At 37.9% G+C, this 18391-nt stretch overlaps 1 protein-coding gene across 8 annotated transcripts in view; it reads left to right on the forward strand.

Annotated features, from left to right (window-relative positions):
- The window catches only part of TNIK (TRAF2 and NCK interacting kinase), a 455189-nt gene that overhangs the window by 429655 nt on the left and 7143 nt on the right, over positions 1-18391 (forward strand). For all 8 annotated transcript variants that reach the window (XM_011998297.1, XM_011998298.1, XM_011998301.1 and 5 more), the window contains 6 exons: positions 1635-1746; positions 2551-2721; positions 4482-4625; positions 7305-7439; positions 15737-15837; positions 17830-17979. In XM_011998297.1, coding sequence (XP_011853687.1) covers positions 1635-1746; positions 2551-2721; positions 4482-4625; positions 7305-7439; positions 15737-15837; positions 17830-17979 — 813 coding nt within the window. The remainder of the gene's footprint in view (positions 1-1634; positions 1747-2550; positions 2722-4481; positions 4626-7304; positions 7440-15736; positions 15838-17829; positions 17980-18391) is intronic.

The following is an 18391-nucleotide window of genomic DNA, read 5'->3' on the forward strand; positions in this document are numbered from 1 at the left end:
TCATAAATTCAAAATTGTGTGAGAATGAAGAAACTAGGTATTACCTTTCCTGTATAGAAACAGTCCCAGGAAAAAGTCTGAATAAACACAATCTGCAGGTAGTGCCCATAGACGCTGATGACTGACACCAGTTGGATGAGTTCACAGTGTGTGGTCATGTTTCATTAATAGTCTTGTCAATCACACGTAAGGTCCTAAATGTGTTTATAAAGCACATGTACTGTTATTTTTGACATTGTCCACACACTAAGTTTTTATGATGCACCCTTTGAATTATAAAGTTATAGAGTAGATGAGCTTTGCATACCCCAAGGAAAAGAACACAGTGGTATATTGCAAAGCACAGCATCTTATTGTAACTTCATGCTGTGTGGGCATTTTCTGCCTGAACACCTCTCTTGGTACAAAGGAGGACCCCATAAGATTGAACCCTGGTTCAAATTCTGCTGCTACCCCAGCTCTATGTGGAAATGTTACTGCCTGCCCTACCTCTTTCACAGACATCTTCTAAAGATCAAAAGTGAACATGTATGTGAAAGTGATCTATTTGGTAGGGGGAATTCTACCTTGAGGAGGATGAAATGGTTTTGGTTTCATAGGATGGAGAGAAAAATCTTGAATTAAATCAGATTAGATCTTTGTGGTTTTCTCCTTACATGTTTAGAGGTCTTGGATGGTGGTTTTATTTTTAAATAAAACTCTAAAAGTAAAACTAAAGTGAAACAACCTTTAGTTAAAGATATTTATCCAAAAAAGATGTGCTTATTATGTTGAATACAGATGTGTTTGTGATGTGAAAGGACAAGAAGGAATGGACATGACTGACATTGTAGCTTATTCAGCAAAACTCAGATTTAGAATACTGTGACATGAAACCCTGATATTGAGTTTACTGTTCCCTCGTTTACTTCTGACATCATGTTTTCATGGTGCCATTCAAGCCCAAGATTCCTTTTTTAAAGTAAGCCTTCAAGGTACATTGCTCACAAACCTAATATACTCATAAAGTCCCTAAATAATGATGTAAATGTAATTATTCTTTTAAGGAAACTATCATGGGAATGAAATATCTTCAATTCCAGCATAAAATCATCCCTGAATTAAGGATTTTAAAGCTTTTGGAGCCAACACCAATTCGCTTGCATCGCCAGGCCAGAGTAGAAGAGCTCAAAGCTCTCCTTCCCAAGAGAACGTCCCTTGGGTTGACTCTGTGTTCAGGATAAAGTGCTGCTGTGGAGGCTTCCTTACTTAGTTTATTGCCAATTGTGTCAGCCTTTCATATTGATCATGTGGTCAATATAGGAGATTGCTTTTACTGAAAGGGAGAGGTAAGCTCTGTCACAACAGTGATCTTACAGACTTTAAGGTACCACATGTGGTCCAAAATGTAATTTTCTCACTGCAATTCTTGCAGTCTGATAATTAACGAAGTCCTACAAATGCACAATGGCTAGTGCATAACCAATACCGGAAGAAGCTAGAGACAGGCATGTACTAACTAGGGCGCTAGAATGTGAACACCTGAATACCCTGAAGAATCTGTGATCATTTTATAGCCCAAGCACAGTATTGTTAGCATTGTTTATTCCTGCAGTATTTATCTGCTCTTCTTAATCTTCTTGTTTATTGATTAGTATGGCATGGGGAGCAGCACCAAAGCCTCATTCACCCCTTTTGTGGACCCCAGAGTATACCAGACATCTCCCACTGATGAAGATGAAGAAGATGAGGAATCATCAGCCGCAGGTAAGCAAGAAGGGCTCAGTGTTTTAAAAACAGCTTTGTCTTCATTTCTGGTATGACCTGATAAGGAAATTAATCCTCAGTTCAGTAGTTAAGCCGATTACTGCTTAGATCCTGTCTTAAAAGGAAGACTTTTAAAAATTATTATTTCTGTAGGACTCCTAAAACAAATTTATTACTTTCCATTTTTTTTCCCCATCTCTTCTATTTCATTTCTGGCAGACCCAGGGGGACATAGGGACCCTAAGAAAAGCTGTTCTTCAGTGATCTCTGAACATAACCAAATGTTTCCCCAAAACAATTTCTGGGTACAATGTTTTACACATATTAGGCACTTAATAAGTACATGGTACATTGTGTTGACTTCTAGGTGTGTGCGTCCCACCACAAAGATCTGGCTGATTTAAAGGAGAATCTTGCTTTCTAATCTTTTTCAAGTAATTGATCATCAAAGTCAGCTTAGGACAGTTTTTCAATTGATAATCTGGAATTTTAAAAAGTAGATCTTTTTTGCCCATATTACAAGAGTGGGGATGGTATATTTAATTTGGGACTTTCTAAACTCTGCAAGTAGTGTTTATAAGCCTATTTTGCCAATGAATAAAAGATTGCTTTGATGAGTGAGTTATACTTTATTCTACTAAAACAAAAAAAAAGTGTAAAATAAGGAGAGTTTCAGAGTTTCCTTGCCTTTACTATAATTCAAACCAAACAAGGAGAAATCATAGTGTTTTGAAGCCCCATCTCCACATCTCCATAGGTTATCTTTTAAGATGCCACTGACTTCTCTGATTCTTTTTCTCAAAGCTCTGTTTACTAGCGAACTTCTTAGGCAAGAACAGGCCAAACTCAATGAAGCAAGAAAAATTTCCGTGGTAAACGTAAACCCAACCAACATTCGGCCTCACAGTGACACACCAGAAATCAGAAAATACAAGAAACGATTCAACTCAGAAATACTTTGTGCAGCTCTGTGGGGTACGTTGGTGCTCTTTTTTTTTAAAAAAAAAAAAAAAAAAACCACTCATTAATGAACTGACCCTCAAACATTAAAAGCCTGTGGATCTTGTCATCAAAAGAACACTGGTTGAATCATGGGTATTAGAGTCCTAACTTGGACTATCTTGACCTCAGGAGAGACCAAAAGGAGTTTTATATGTTGAAATAGCTGATACCCTACTAGCCAGGATAACCAGATTAGATTCAGAGCAACCTTGTCACACAATAGTGATAGGCTAAAGCCAAGAAGAGAACTAGCTACCACTTAATACAATAAGTGGGCAAGGCAAAGTCTATAATCTGATCAGAGGTGATTTGTGTCTGGCACTTCGTGATATACCCCATGTTCATTCTCCGTGATCCATACCACATCCTGCAAGGGGAATGCAAGCATAAATAATGGCATAAATTTTTATTTCAAGCTGAAAAATCAGCCCAGAGTATTTTGTGAATTACACAAGGTCATAACCCTAGCAATAACAAGATAAAACTTGAAAAGAACAACAACTAATTTAATGAACCTTCCCTTTTAGTTTAAAGCATCAGTCTGCGTTTCTTGTGAAAAAGATCTGCAGGTTTTAGCGGACCTCGAACTCAGGAGAGGCATGATGAGATTCTATCAAAATCTTGGTTTGTGTTACTATAAACATCTCATACAGATTAAGGAAGGACATGTCCCCTATGTACCCATTGAAAATACTAGGGTTGGATTGGGGAACCATAATTTTAAAAGGCTGAAAGCATTTGAGATGTTAGTGGGGAAGAGTGTGAAGCCTAGGAACCATTTCATGATAGAGGCTCTGTCCTCTGGAGAAGAGACAGAAGAGAACAAGATAGCCACATTTAATACTGAAAGGATTAATATGTGGACAAAAAAGCAGACATTTGTGTTGATCAGAAGATAGAAGTACAAGAAGTAAGAGAAGTTAGAGAGTTACATGTTCATGAATAAAGTACAGTGCACAATGAGCCTCTCAATGTATGTGTGTGTTGAGGGGTGGATGATAAATTTCCCTAGCAATAAATTTTTAGGATTACAACTACCCAGACAAAACCACTTACCTGCCTGTACTTCTGTAATAGGGATTACTGCATGGGTGTTGGGCTGCACTAGATTTAGAGACCTGAGAAGTCCCTTAAAGTGAGTATGTCTGTGACTCTCCAGCTATTAACACTTCTCTTGAATGGGTTTATCATTACCCTAAAAAAGAGCAGAAACTTGAGGGCATGGGGCATAAGATAGTTACATTTTGGTTCAAGAAGGAGGAAGGGCCTTTCTTCCAATGGAGTATGGAAATGGAAATTGCACTGTATGTTGAAGGTGGGTAGGCTAGAGATCACTGCATAAGGGTGGGGTGAACCTTGGGGACGAAGAGAAGTAGATTTATAGGGAGATCCAAGAAAGAAGTGGTTTTTCTAGGAAGGGAATAAAGGCAAATTGTGCTAGCTTCACATCTGTGCCTAAGGCTCCTATTGACAAGGATTCTGTGCATTAGGCAGTAAATAATTAGATGTATGAATGCTGCTAACACTTTATAAAAGAAAACTGTAATTTCATTACCAGAAGTACAATGATTCAATTATTATGTCAGAACTTCTACACTCATTAATTTATGTTTACCTACTTGCCCATTAGTGTATATTTACAAGTCACAGTTTCTTAGATTTTATAGGGACTCTTGATGCAGAAGATTAAAGTTCATGAAAAGTCAGTCTTAAGGTGCTTCTTAAATTTACAGGTGTAAACCTTCTGGTGGGGACTGAAAATGGCCTGATGCTTTTGGACCGAAGTGGGCAAGGCAAAGTCTATAATCTGATCAACCGGAGGCGATTTCAGCAGATGGATGTGCTAGAGGGACTGAATGTCCTTGTGACAATTTCAGGTATGTTACTAAGATGATGAGTCCCCCAGGTTCATACAGCAGGAAAGGGGTCCACCTCATTTCTGCAGAAACAGTTAGCTCTGCCCTTCCCAGCTAACAAACAAGACAGTGAAGTATAGCAGGATAACCAGAGTGAGGTTGCCCACATTTTTTAACACTGGGTATTCTGACCTCCAAAAAAAGGTCTCTCACCTCTGCATTAAATCTGAATTAGGCAGAGACACACCACAAAGGCTATATATTTATAGCTCTTTATCTCTGTCAGGACTCAGCAAGGATCTTCGGATGTTTTTAAGGTTTCTGCGCTCCAGTTATCACCACATACAGACAGAATATCAAAATGCAGGCTTCCAAGAGGGACATTTAGTAAGCAGAAATTTCTCTGGTCTCTTCCCTTAAAAATTCTCTTGCTTATAGTCCACTGATGTTTTGGCAGGTGCAGCTGGCACACTGGATGATCAAGTCTACAAAAAGATTTGAGTGTGAGAATCATTACTGCTATGCTCTGTAGCTTTCTGATTCCCAAAAAGAGCCTTAAATAGGAAAAAAAAAAAAAAGATGAAGACTAAAGTGAAGGCCTTGTAACAAGTTAAAAATGCAGCCTAAAAGAGGGCAGTTTTGTTGAAAGTTTTTCTTTTTTCTTTTTGGTGTTTGAAGGAATTTAACAAGTAACACCCATCACTTCCCCTCCCATTCCATCTAGTATGGAACCAGCTTGCCACTGCACTTTATAACCACCTGGGGAAATGTGAAAATCCAGAGTCAGAATCTCTGGGGTGGGGTTTAGGCATCAGGAGCTTTCAGAGTTTCTGACGTGTTTCCATTGTGCAGCCAAGTTTGAGAACATGGATTTATGCTCAGCCATTGTTTCATGAAGAGACAACACAGGGATACTGGTTTGAACTTTGAGGAAAGTTCAGCTGTACTTTCATTTTGACAAAATGCTTTTGCTTGTCACTAAACTTCCTCTTTCTTTTACCTTTCCACTGAATGCTCAGTTTCATCTCTTTTTATTCTCCCCAAATAAGGTTAACCAGGTAAATTCCTTTTGTATTACCATTTGAGTTTAATCCCATGTAGTCTTTTGTTCTGGTTCATTGCTTTCCTGATTGCTATACTACCAAATCAAAATTAAAACTGCATATCTGCCAGTCACCTACTAAAAGTGGAAATGCAACCAGAAAATTCACATTCAGGCTTCATTATGTTGTTAGTGGCACATCTTCATTCTTAACAGTATAAGCATTTCCTTTTCTCATGAGGCACAGATAGGGAAAGTAGAAAATGAAAATAGGAACAAAAGATTCTTGAACTAACATTGGATTCATATTGGCATAGAAAGGAAGAAACACTGGCTCTTGTGTCCATCCTAGCTACTGTGATCAATGTGGATTCTAGGCCTTTGGTTACAAAATTGAATATTGACCGCACCATGATTCCCTTAGTTTAGGTGATGAATGCGCTCTCCTGTCAAATGCATGTGCAATGCTTTACTAAGTTCTCTTCTGCTGGTATATATTCATCTATAAAATATAAAACATTTTTTTGGGAGAGGCCAAGGCGGGCGGATCATTTGAGGTCAGGAATTCCAGACCAGCCTGGCCAACATGGTGGAACCCCATCTCTACTAAAAATACAAAAATTAGCTGGGTGTGCTGCAGGGACACCTGTAATCCTAGCTATTTGGGAGGCTAAGGCAGGAGAATCACTTGAACCCGGGAGGCAGAGGTTGCAGTGAGCCGAGATCGCGCCACTGGACTCCGGCCCTGGTGACAAATGTGAAACTCTTGTCTCAAAAATAAATAAATAAAACATTTTTAAAGCCTAAGATAAAGAAAAATAAGTATCCAAAAAACAAAACCCATAGATCTAAATTTATCATTAGTCAGCAAGAGTCATCCCAATGGACATTTTATCTGGTGCAAATAATCTAATGGAGTATATCAAGTTTTGCTACTTGTGTACTCTTCAATATTGTCTAGATTTTTTTTTTATCATCCTATGAATTTTTTATTCCAAGATCACTTTACCAAAGGGAACTTTAAGTTTTCAAGTTCACATTCTTTTTTTCCTTTTTATTTTTGTTCAGTATTCCTTTCAGTGACTTCAGCACCATAAACTTGTCCAGTATAATTTCTGAACCCATATTATCCTCTTGTTTGCTTTTAAAATAACTTTGTTAGTTAAGTGAAACAAAACTACTACCAGTTGTCATCTTTAGTAGAAGAGGCAAATAAGAGGGTCTTCATTAACATCTGTTACTAGGTTATACAGTGAAGGAAAGTCAGGTGCCAAAATGCCCAGTTGTCAGTACTTCTTCATGTGATTGATCTAGAATGTTCTGGAACTCTAATCAACCACTGTTGAAGAGTTAACTCTTACTAAGTTCAGCAGACACTGCTTTGCATTGGGAAGAGAGAATAAGAGCAGCATGCTTAAGTAAGAAACCACCTGAAGATAAAGACATTATAATTTTGTGATGTGTCTAAAATACTTAGAGCTACTTTAACCATAAGTTCTGGCAGAAACACCACTTTAATGACAAAGTGCTGGAGACACTGATTATTAGGCCTTCAAACACACACACACACACACACACATATAAAAATAAAAGGAGGTGGGGAAGGAAAGAGTGAGAGCTATCAGCGATTTGAAATTAAACCTCTATTATTTCAACAGGAAAGAAGAATAAGCTACGAGTTTACTATCTTTCATGGTTAAGAAACAGAATACTACATAATGACCCAGAAGTAGAAAAGAAACAAGGATGGATCACTGTTGGGGACTTGGAAGGCTGTATACATTATAAAGTTGGTAAGTCTCAAGACATGGAATTGTAAGTTTGGTCTGTTTACTCAATCAGACATATTCAGTTAGGTTTCACTTAGTCTTTTCTATCAGATTGATGATGCATGTGTGACCAGCCTTCAGATGTTGCTGGAACCTTCAGCATTATTTTTTAAAAGCCAGATTGATGAAATTGAAAGAGTGTATTCAGAATGAAGTCCTAGGCTTCAGTTTGAATATTTATATCTACTTTCTTCCAAAGACTCATTAAAATGACAAGAATAAAAATGCCATAAGGCTATGAGGACAGTGGGACCAAGAGAAGAGAATTTCTCAGTGAATTTGAAAGAGTAGCTGAGTGACTGGAAAAAGACCTAGAATACCAGGAAATTCTGAATTCTGAAGCTGCAGTGAGGAAAATGATCAAAATCAATCCAACAGAACCCGGAGAGGCCCAGGAACTAAGGCCCCAGGGGAATCTGAGGTGGAAGTGGAGGTGTAAGGTGGGACTGAAAATAGAATTGTTAGAAAATTCATGAGCAGCAAGTCTTCTAGAACCCAGTCTCCACCTCTGAGCAGTTAGGCCACTACCTTCCTCTGCTGCAACAGAAGATGAAAGGTTTGCACGGCCAATCTGATGCTGGGAATGCCTGTGAAAATACACACACATACACATCCCTCTAGCCCCTATTTAGCTCCCAAATAGCTATGCCTACACTTCCGAGGAAGAGAATGAAAGAAGTGTCTTGGAGAAAGTAAATGGCCAGAAAGAAAGATGTACAGGTACTAACAGTTGAAATGCCATGAAAAAAGCTTGCTACCTAACTACCCTGAAGTGAAGCCCAGCAGTTGATAAGCCCATCTATACCAAGGAGTGGAGAAATTCACAAATATGAAGGAAACCTAAACAAACAGAAAGAAAGGACATTAGAAGAAACAGGATTAATGAGGAGTGGAAGAAAATGTAAAAAGAAAGAAAGGAAGGAAGCAAGAAACTATAATAGCTTTACAGAGATTAGAAAACTTCTTTCTATAAAACAAGAAAAGGGCTGTTAAAAAAAAAAAAAAAGTAGAGCAAAGTAGGGGGGAGTCATTTAGAGACCAAGAAAAAATTAAACTAAAAGGTATCGGCAGAAATAAAAAATGTAATAAAAGTGTTAGAAGATAAGAAATTCTCCTAAAGAGTAGAATAAAAAGCAAAGCAGAGAAAATATAAGAAATAAAAAGATCAATCCAAGTGGTTCAAAATCTAAGTAATGTGAGTTTTAGAAAATAAGAAATGAAAGGAGAGGAAAGTATTGAAGAAAGAATACAAGAAAGGTATCTAGAACTAAAAGCCTTGAAATCCCATAGTAAAAGGATTTCCTGAGTGTCCAGGATACTGAATGAAAGACAGACTCACAAAAAGACATATCAACATGATATTTCAATACCTGGGAAATGAGAAGGTCCTCAAAACTGGCAAAGCTGTCATAATATAAGTAAATAAATAACAAACAGTTTACATACAATAGACCCAGAATAAGAGTGGCCTGGGACATCTCAGCAGCAATATAGAAGCTTAAAAGACAATACAGCAAGGCCTTCCAAATTGCCGATAAAATTATTTCCAACAGGTATTTTATAGCCCTCCTGTGTTAAGAGTTAAGGAGATACATATATGTGTGCGTGTGTATGTATGTATATGTGTATATACATTTACATATACATAGAGATTATAAGGAATTGTTTCACATGACTATACTATAGAGGCTGAAAAGTCTCAAGATTTTCAGTCAGCAAGCTGATTCAAACCCAAGAGAGCCAAGGGTCTAAGTCCAGTTCAAATCTGAAGGCCTGAGAACCAGAAGAGCTGATGGTGTCCCACTATGAGCACTGGCAGGCTCAAGACCCAAGAAATGCTGATGCTTCAGTCCAAGTCTGAAGGCCAGAAAAGACTGATGTCCTAGCTCAACCAAGCAGGAAGACTCAGCCTTTTTGTTCTAGTCTGGTCTCCAAATGATTGCCTAAGGCTCATCCACATTGGGGAGGGCAGTCTACTTTATGAATTCTACTGATTCAAATGTTATTCTCATCCAGAAATACCCTCACAGACACACCCAAAATAATGTTTGACCAAATATCTGGGCACCCTGTGGCCCGGTCAAATTCACATGAAATTAACCATCAGACCATCAAGACATCAGTCAATTTTGAGTGCAAAAGAAAGACATTTTCAGTCATGCAGTTCTCAGAAATTTATATTTCATGCGCTGTTTCTCAGGAAGCAAATGGAGGATGTGTTCCACCAAAATAAATAACTAAACCTAGTAGTCCAGGAAGATGAAGAAAATACCCAGAATGATGGTGAAGGGAACCTGGGGTGACAAGTCTGCCACAGGCCTGGAAACAAATAAGTCCTGGCAGAGTGCGACAATGCAGGGTTCCAGGAAAGATGCCTCCAAGAAAAATAAAATGGTATAAATAGATGACCTACTGCGTTTGACCATGTTGAAGGGCATTTATTAGCAGAAAGTTTACATGTGCTTAGAGACAGATACATAGAAAACAAGGAAGTAAAAAAAAAAAGGGGGGGGAAACAAGAAAGGAAATGTAACCATGGTATACTACATACCTCAGTTGTGAATAATAATAATTTTAACACTTAATATTGATTTAACCAAAAATTTAAAACATAGCTATACTCAGAGTTTACAGGAGTAAATTGTGTGTACATATGTATAAGAAAGAAAGAGAAGAAGCTAGAGAGAGAAGGAAATGATACAAGAAATTAAATCCTTTCCGTACTACGAAGTCAGTAAATAATGTCTGTGACTGAAAAAAAAATCAGGAAATAACATTATAATCATGTTATTTAGAAATCTGGAAACAAATTGCTGAAAAAGTAGTTGAAAGAGTTGCAAGTGGTTGTTTTTAGGGAGCAGGAATCAGCAGGGAGGCAGGGACTTGGTTTTCATAAGCCCTGTAGAATTATTTGGCTTTTTAAAATAGGTACCTGTAAGACTTGTTCAATCCATAGCTGACAAAAATAAGAAAATGTGTGGAGGCTTTTGAAATGTGTACTAGATAAAATACATTAATTATTTAACATAAAGAATGACAATAAAGGTGCGGCGGAGGAACTTTAGGCACCTTCAGTTCAAAGGAGTCCATGATGTGGTCTCAGAAAAGAATGAGACACATTTGAAATTTTAACCAGTCAAGTGGGTTCAATCATGTGTGATGACATAATGTCGGTTGAAATCTAATCAAGTGTATTAAATACAGAATGTGGAAACAGAAGGGGCATGCTATAAAGAAGAGCTCAGAAAGCAAGAACTTCCGTGTGTCATATTCTGCCAACTAGAAAGGGGACTCTATTTTGAAGCAGAGTCTCCACCTGCCTTTTCTCTAATTTCATTCCAGGCGACCTTCCCAGATAACCTTGACACAGTACTAGGAAGTGTTGGGGCTGGCTAGTGAACTTGAAGGTTTGCTGCCTGAGAAGGACATGTTCCTCACTTCATAACATGCCATTCACAGTTTTACAAAGGAAAAAAAAAAAGCCCCTGACGTTACAACACAGATTGTATTGATAAGTATAAAAGCAGCCTTTGGGTGGGGCACTGTGGCTCACACCTGCAATCCTAGCACTTTGGGAGGCCGAAGCAGGTGGATCATGAGGTCAGGTATTCGAGACCAGCCCGGCCCACATAGTGAAATCCTGCCTCTACCTAAAAATACAAAAAGTTAGCCAGGCATGGTGGCGGGCACTTGTAATCCCAGCTACTCGGGAGGCTGAGGCAGGAGAATCACTTGAACCTGGGAGGTGGAGGTTGCAGTGAGCCAAGATGGCGCCACTGCACTCTAGCCTGGGCAACAGTGAGAGACTCCATCTCAAAGAAAAAAAAAAGCAGCTTTTGGAAAAAAATAAACATTTAATGTCTGTAAACATATGTGGCCACAGCCACATCTACATCTCGCCAGCACTTAGCACACAGCCAGGCCCAGGGAAATCAGTTAAGAAGTATTTGTTTTAAAGAAAGGAATGGATGTTCAAAGGACACAGCATTATTCACAAAGCAGACCACATGTGGAAATATTTTTCTGTAGCAGGCTGGGCGGCAGTGCAAGCTATTTGCTCCACTGTACATTTTTGTTCAGGAATCAGAATTATTTGGTACTTTCTAATAGGATATCCTGGAATTCTAACCTTTTCTTATCCTCAATCTGATAATTTGGCAAAGTATAAAACATACATCCCATCATTCTCACACCAAGTAGAATTCAGATTCATATGCATATTTGGTTTTCTTTTGAAAGTAGTGAGCTTCTTTCTTTGAGATCAGGTCATGTTTTCAGGGAAAAGCAATAGAAACCGTTTCAAAGCTGTTTCCTTTTGAGTATTTTGCCTTTATTACTTGGCATTTGTTAGTCCAAAAATTTCTAGTGATCAAATTTTGTGTCCATAAACTAATACTGTATGATTACAGAGCAATAAAATTCATTGCAGGAAATAATGTAAAATTTCTGAATATCATCTCTTGCATATACCTGACAAGTGTTTTTCAAAAACATCAGGCTACAGGAATCCTATTTGACCTGCACATCTGCTGTTGGCCCTTCTAACATTGTTGATGTCTTCCTTCTAATCATTGCCGTCCTAACATTAGTAGGCTGATCTATATCCACACATCTAAAGTGAAATTTAACCAGGGAGCAATATCTGGTAATTCTCTATAAGAAAACTTGAGACCAGCTTAATTTTCAGAAACACTGTTTGCCTTAGTTATCCAAAGAACCACTTGCAGTTTCCACTTTGCTTCCCCTGTGAAATTCCAGCCACAACAGCACTGACATCTTCTTGTAGCACGTGATTATTCTACTATGTTCAAATTATTGTGAAATTTTAAAAATACAAAATGAGAATAAAAAAGAAAAGTAAATTGTATATCCAAGAGCCATTTAAAATATTTCTTGATTTATCTGAGCCTATATGTGCTTAGATAAGTTTTTATTTTCAAGATGATTTTAAATTTCTTTAAAAATATGAACCTATTTATTTCTTCTTTCACCCTGAAAATAAGCAAAATCTGAAGGAATTTTTTTTCTTTTCTTTTTAAAATGTATTTTAGATCCAGGGGGTACATATGCAGGTTTGTTTCATGGGTAGTTTGCATAATGGTGAGGCTCGGGCTTCCAGTGAACTCATCATCCAAATTGCGAACATTATACCCAACAGGTAAATTTTCAGCCCTTAACCTGCCACTCCCCTTTTAAGAGTCCTCAGTGCCTATTATTTCCAGCTTTGTTTCCACGTGTACCCCATTTTTAGCTCCCACTTATAAGTGAGAACATGTGTTATTTGACTTTCTGTTTCTGGGTTATTTTACTCTAGGAGATTGGCCTAGCTCCATCCATGTTGCTGCCAAGGGCACAATTTCATTTTTTTTATGGCTGCGTAGTATTCCATGCTGTATATATAACACAGTTTCTTTATCTAATCAAACATTAACGGACAACTTAGATTGATACCATGACCTTGCTGTTGTGAACAGTGCTGCAATAAACATACAAATGCAGGTGCCCTTTTGATTAAAAAAAAAAAAAGAAAAGAAAAAGTTATTTTCCTTTAGGATTTACCCAGAAGTGGAACTGCTAGGTAGAATGGTAGTTCTATTTTTAGTTCTTTGAGAAATTTCTATACTGTTTCCCAAAGAGATTGAACTAACTTACATTCCCACCAACAGTGTATAAGCATTCCCTTCTCTCTGCAGCCTCATCACCATCTGTTACTTTTTCTGACCTTTTAGTAATAGCCATTCTGACTGGTGTGAGTTGGTATCTCATTGTGGTTTTGATTTGCATTTCTCTGATGTTTAGTGATATTGAGCATTTGTTCATCTGTTGGTTGACTGCTTATATGTCCTCTTTTGAGAAATGTGTGTTCATGTCCTTTGCCCACTTTTTAATAGGATTGATTTTTTCTTGTTGAATTGTTTGCATTCCTTGTAGAATCTGTTGGATGTATAGTTTGCAAATATTTTCTCCCATCATGTAGGCTGTCTGCTTACTCTGTTGATTGTTTATTTAGCCACGCAGGAGCTCATTAGCTTAATTAAGTCCCATTTGTCTGTTTTTGTTTTTGTTGCATTTGCTTTTGAGGTGTTAGTCATAAACATGTTGCCTAGGCCAATATCCAGAAGAGTTTTTCCTAGGTTTTCTTATTATAGTTTTGGGTACATTTAAGTCTTTAGTCCATTGTGCATTCATTTTTGTATATGGTAAGGGATAAAGTTCTAGTTTCATTCTTCTGCATATGGCTAGCCAACTTTCCCAGGGTGTCCTTTCCTCATTGTTTATGTTTGTTAACTTTGTCGAACATCAGTTTGTTGTAGGTATGTGGCTTTATTTCTGGGTTCTCTATTCTGTTCCATTGATCTATATGTCTATTTTTGTATCAGTGCCATGCTTCTTTGGTTATTACAGTCTTACAGTATAGTTTGATGTCAGGTAATGTGATGCCTCCAACTTTGTTCTTTTAGCTTAGGATTGCTTTGGCAATTTGGGCTCCTTTTTGGTTCCATATGAATTTTAGAATTGTCTTTTCTAATTCTGTAAAAAATGACATTGGCAATTTGTAGACTGCTTTTGGCAGTATAGTCACTTTAACAGTATTGATTCTTGTTATCCATGAGCATGGGATGTTTTTCCATTCATTTGTGTCATCTATGGTTCCTTCATCAGTGCTTTGTAGTTCTCCTTGTAGGGGTCTTTCACCTCCTTGGTTAAATGTATTATCCTAGGGGTGTGTGTGAGGTGTGTGTGTGTGTGTGTGTGTGTGTGTGTTATTATAAATGGGATTGAACTCTTGATTTGATTCTCGGCTTGAGCATTATTGATGTAACTGATTTTTGTGCATTAATTTTGTATCCTGAAACTTTACTGAACTTACCGGATCCAGGAGTCTTTTGGAGGAGTCTTTTAGAGGAATATTTAGGGTTTTCTAGGCATAAGATCCTGTCATCAGCAGAGATAATTTCACTTCCTCTTTTCCAATTTGGATGCTTTTTGTTTTTTTCTCTTGCCTGACAGTTCTGGCTGGGACTCCAATACTATAGGAGTGGTAAGAGTGGAAATTCTTGTTTTGTTCCAGTTCTTAGGGGGAATGCTCTTAGCTTTTTCCCATTCAGTATGATGTTGGCTGTGGGTTTGTCATACATAGCTCTTATTATTTTGAAATATGTTCCTTCAGCGCCAACTGCTATGGATCTTTTCCTAGGTTTCAGGTGAAGAGATGAGCAAAAATAGTCTAATAAACACTTTATGTCATGAAAAGTTATAAAGCAAATAACTGGAAACTTAATGTCATTTAAGTATATTAAAATTTTTCCTACCTAGTTTCTTTAGGACTCAGAATATTCTGTCTGTTGAGATATTTTACAAAGAAATTGATTGCCATGTGTACCAATTGTGGATTACGAATTCTTTAAGAATTAGAATCCACACTTAATAGCAAAGATTCAGAAGGCGCTTAAAGGATTGTTCAATCTCTCAAGGTTATCACTGTAAATATTGCTTATTATATCAGAGACACACACACACAGGTAAGAGTAATGAAGAGAATGCCAGACAACAGTCCGTTCTTCCATTCATCCATTCACTAAGCATTTACTGAGTACTGCTTTGTGGAGGCAAAAGCATGTGGAGACTCAATCATTGAACTAAGTTTCTGTCCATAGAATTTACAACGCTTAATATTCCATCTGTCTAAAGAGTAAAAGGATTTGTCAGTATTCGGAGCCCTTTAAGTCATTAACAGAACCCAAGGCTCCTAACACCCCCTTTCATTAGAAGCATAAACAAGCAATTATTTCACTTAGTAACTGGAATTCAAATATAAATAATAAGCAAATGGCAGCCTTTATGTCTGCCCATTTTCTGATTTTTCTACCATCTTGCCATATCTGCTGTCAGCTACTTATGTGTGGGTGAATGTAAATGCCAGGCAAGCTAACATGAAGGAAATTATGCATTCTTATTACAATGAATATCAACATCTAGACCTAGTGTTAAAGACAGTCCTAAGCAGTTATATCTCTGGATGATGAAGAGAGTCTTCAATATAAAGCAAAGGCCATAAGTGTTCTGCCAACCAAAGTTCGCTAAGGGAAGCTAAATCAGTATCTATGACAAAAAAATCCCACACCAGGAACATCACCTTCATGAAGCTGACACCCAACATCAATATTTAAATTTACATATTGTTGCTTATACATTCATTATTAATACAAAGTACTTGAATAACCTGATGTACTTCTTAACTCATAATTTTTCTATTACAGTTAAATATGAAAGGATCAAATTTTTGGTGATTGCCTTAAAGAATGCTGTGGAAATATATGCTTGGGCTCCTAAACCGTATCATAAATTCATGGCATTTAAGGTAAGCAGGCATGTGATTATCTAAAAATGTGCTTTTTAAAAATTTTCAGTTTCTACCCATTAATAAAATAGTCCATATAGACCAATACCAATTTTCATATAGATAATAAGTGTAGGTACTCTTGGTTTTATTGTTTCAAAAGTAAAGACTAAGTTAAACTTAGTCTCTAAATCTTTTAATCCTCATAAATTTTTCTGGATGAAGTCCCTAAAATGCAGGTGATGCTTATATGTCCCCAGTGCTAACTTACGGAAATGACCTAGTTTCTCTTCATTCTTCTATTTTGATTGTGTTTTCATTTTTTACCTTGTCTAAGTTTGTACCCACCATGGTTGGATTGGTCACTCATGAGATTTGCCAGGAGTGGGATGGGGATATGCTAGTCCTGTTGACCCCAGCTCATGAAGCTGACACCCAAATACCAGGAGGACCAGTACTTACAGGCACCCAGATGTGTTCAGAGCCACATAACCTATCCATAGCCCAAGTAAACTTACCTTCTGCTTTCTCTCACACTCCCTGTCTCTCTCAGCTTATGTCTGTCTACTTCTTTGTGTCTCATTGGCTGTTACTTTTTCTCCCCACCTTTAGGACTGTTATCTCCCTTTGGTTCCTTATTCATTCTTTTCTGCCACATTCACCATGGAGGGCAAAACCTTAGAACACTATGTAGGCCCACTTCAGAGCTGAATCACTTCTACCTTGTTCCCTAGTGCAAATGGCTTATTTGTGATGTGCTCAGGAAAATAGATTCATTAATGGAAATGGGCTCCCCTCCATAACCTCACTTTTATGGAAAAAAAAAAAAAATTGGAATGCATTAGGTTACTAATAACAGTTAAGGGATAACTCCTAAAAGCCAAAGTGTCCTGTTCTGCCAAAATCTGTCTCCACAAAAGCTTTTCAATCAACATCCCATTCCCATTCTTGCTCTGAAGTTACTGCCATCATTTTATGACCCAGAGCACATGAGAGAGTGTAAAATGTTCTTTCTGACAGACCAGATCCAGCCCAGAAAGAGGGAAAAGCAAAGGCAAAGACTTGAACAGGGAAGAGTGGAACTGGCAAGAGGCAAAGCCTTCCCATAGGACAAGGACAGAAGGCTTGAGCTTCCTGTGCTGTCAGAATGGTGTTAGCAAAAGATGAGAAGAGAAGGGTCTGAGAGGTAGCAGTGGCATTATAGCTAAGGCAATCGTAGTTTCACAAATGCTCTCCCAGATCTCAAGGCCCAAAGGTAGAGTGTGGTTAAAAAATAGCAAAGGAAAATGGCAGAGGAACACTTGACAGTTAGGTGGGGCTTGGGCTCTGGATTCAAACACAGAGAACTTTCACAAACTTGACAAGACCTCTCTTTTTGCTTTCTAGTTAAACCCAAATAGTCAATGCAAGCCATCAATCTTGTGATGTTCCACTCCCACCTCTTTCTCTACCACCCAAACCCAAGTCTCAGATTCCAACATTAAGAGAAAGTGCCAATCTTATGCCCACTCATTCGCTGAAGAAATTCCAAACCAGAGCATGCCCATTAACACTGAACAGGCTGAGAAAACAGCCGGCCTTGGCTGTCCCTCCCAGGCTGTCTTTGAAAGGGTAATTGCTATGGATGGGCCTCGTTGCCACATGGGAAAGAGAGGGGCCAGAGAGGTAACTGGGCCTTCTTCCGAGGACAAAGGCCAGAAATAAACAGGAAAAAACAGCAGCACCCAGGCACCAGGTCTTTAATATACATTACCACTATCAAAATTTACACCTGTGCACCAGCTTAAACTTCATTGACCTGGAGGACAAAGGGTAGGGAAAGGGGCAAAAATGGATGCTAGACCCTTCCTCCTAGAGCCAGAATATCAACAGACCTAAAACTGAAAGAGAAATTTTCTAGCTTTTCACTTTAATAAAGTTAGGAGTTAACTTCCTCTAGACAGTGGCTAAAGGAAAAAAATTATTAAGATACCTCTTTGAGTGATGCAGATACTGATGGGGTGATTTTTAAAGTCTTTTGCAGATCTCCAGCACAAGCCTCTGCTAGTTGATCTCACGGTAGAAGAAGGTCAAAGATTAAAGGTTATTTTTGGTTCACACACTGGTTTCCATGTAATTGATGTTGATTCAGGAAACTCTTATGATATCTACATACCATCTCATGTAAGTACCCAGAAGTAGACTTCCAAGGGCTCTGTGTACAACAGCCTGCATGTAGAAAGAGATTTGTTTTGCATAGTTTTAGTAGAAGTCATGCAAACTTTACTAACCAGCAGACGGACTTTCGTTCTTCATTAAGTATACTGCTTTTAATAACTAAAATACGTACATTTAATTTATATGACTTCCTAAAACTGGAGAATACATAATAGAGATCATTTGGCATTTACATGTTGTCTCTTTGGACTTTAGATTAAAATGAATATGATATTTTTCTTTCAAGAGCATGAATTATATTCGGCAGATGAGTTTCCACATTCAGTTTTTGAAGGGAAATTGGTTCATTTTATGTTAGAAAAAGCCAACGGTCAGGTACTAATTTATTGGAGAAAATTCTTTTTTTGCTATCTTTAGT

The sequence above is a fragment of the Mandrillus leucophaeus genome, unplaced genomic scaffold (genome assembly GCF_000951045.1).
Source record: "Mandrillus leucophaeus isolate KB7577 unplaced genomic scaffold, Mleu.le_1.0 Scaffold566, whole genome shotgun sequence".
NCBI lineage: Eukaryota > Metazoa > Chordata > Mammalia > Primates > Cercopithecidae > Mandrillus > Mandrillus leucophaeus.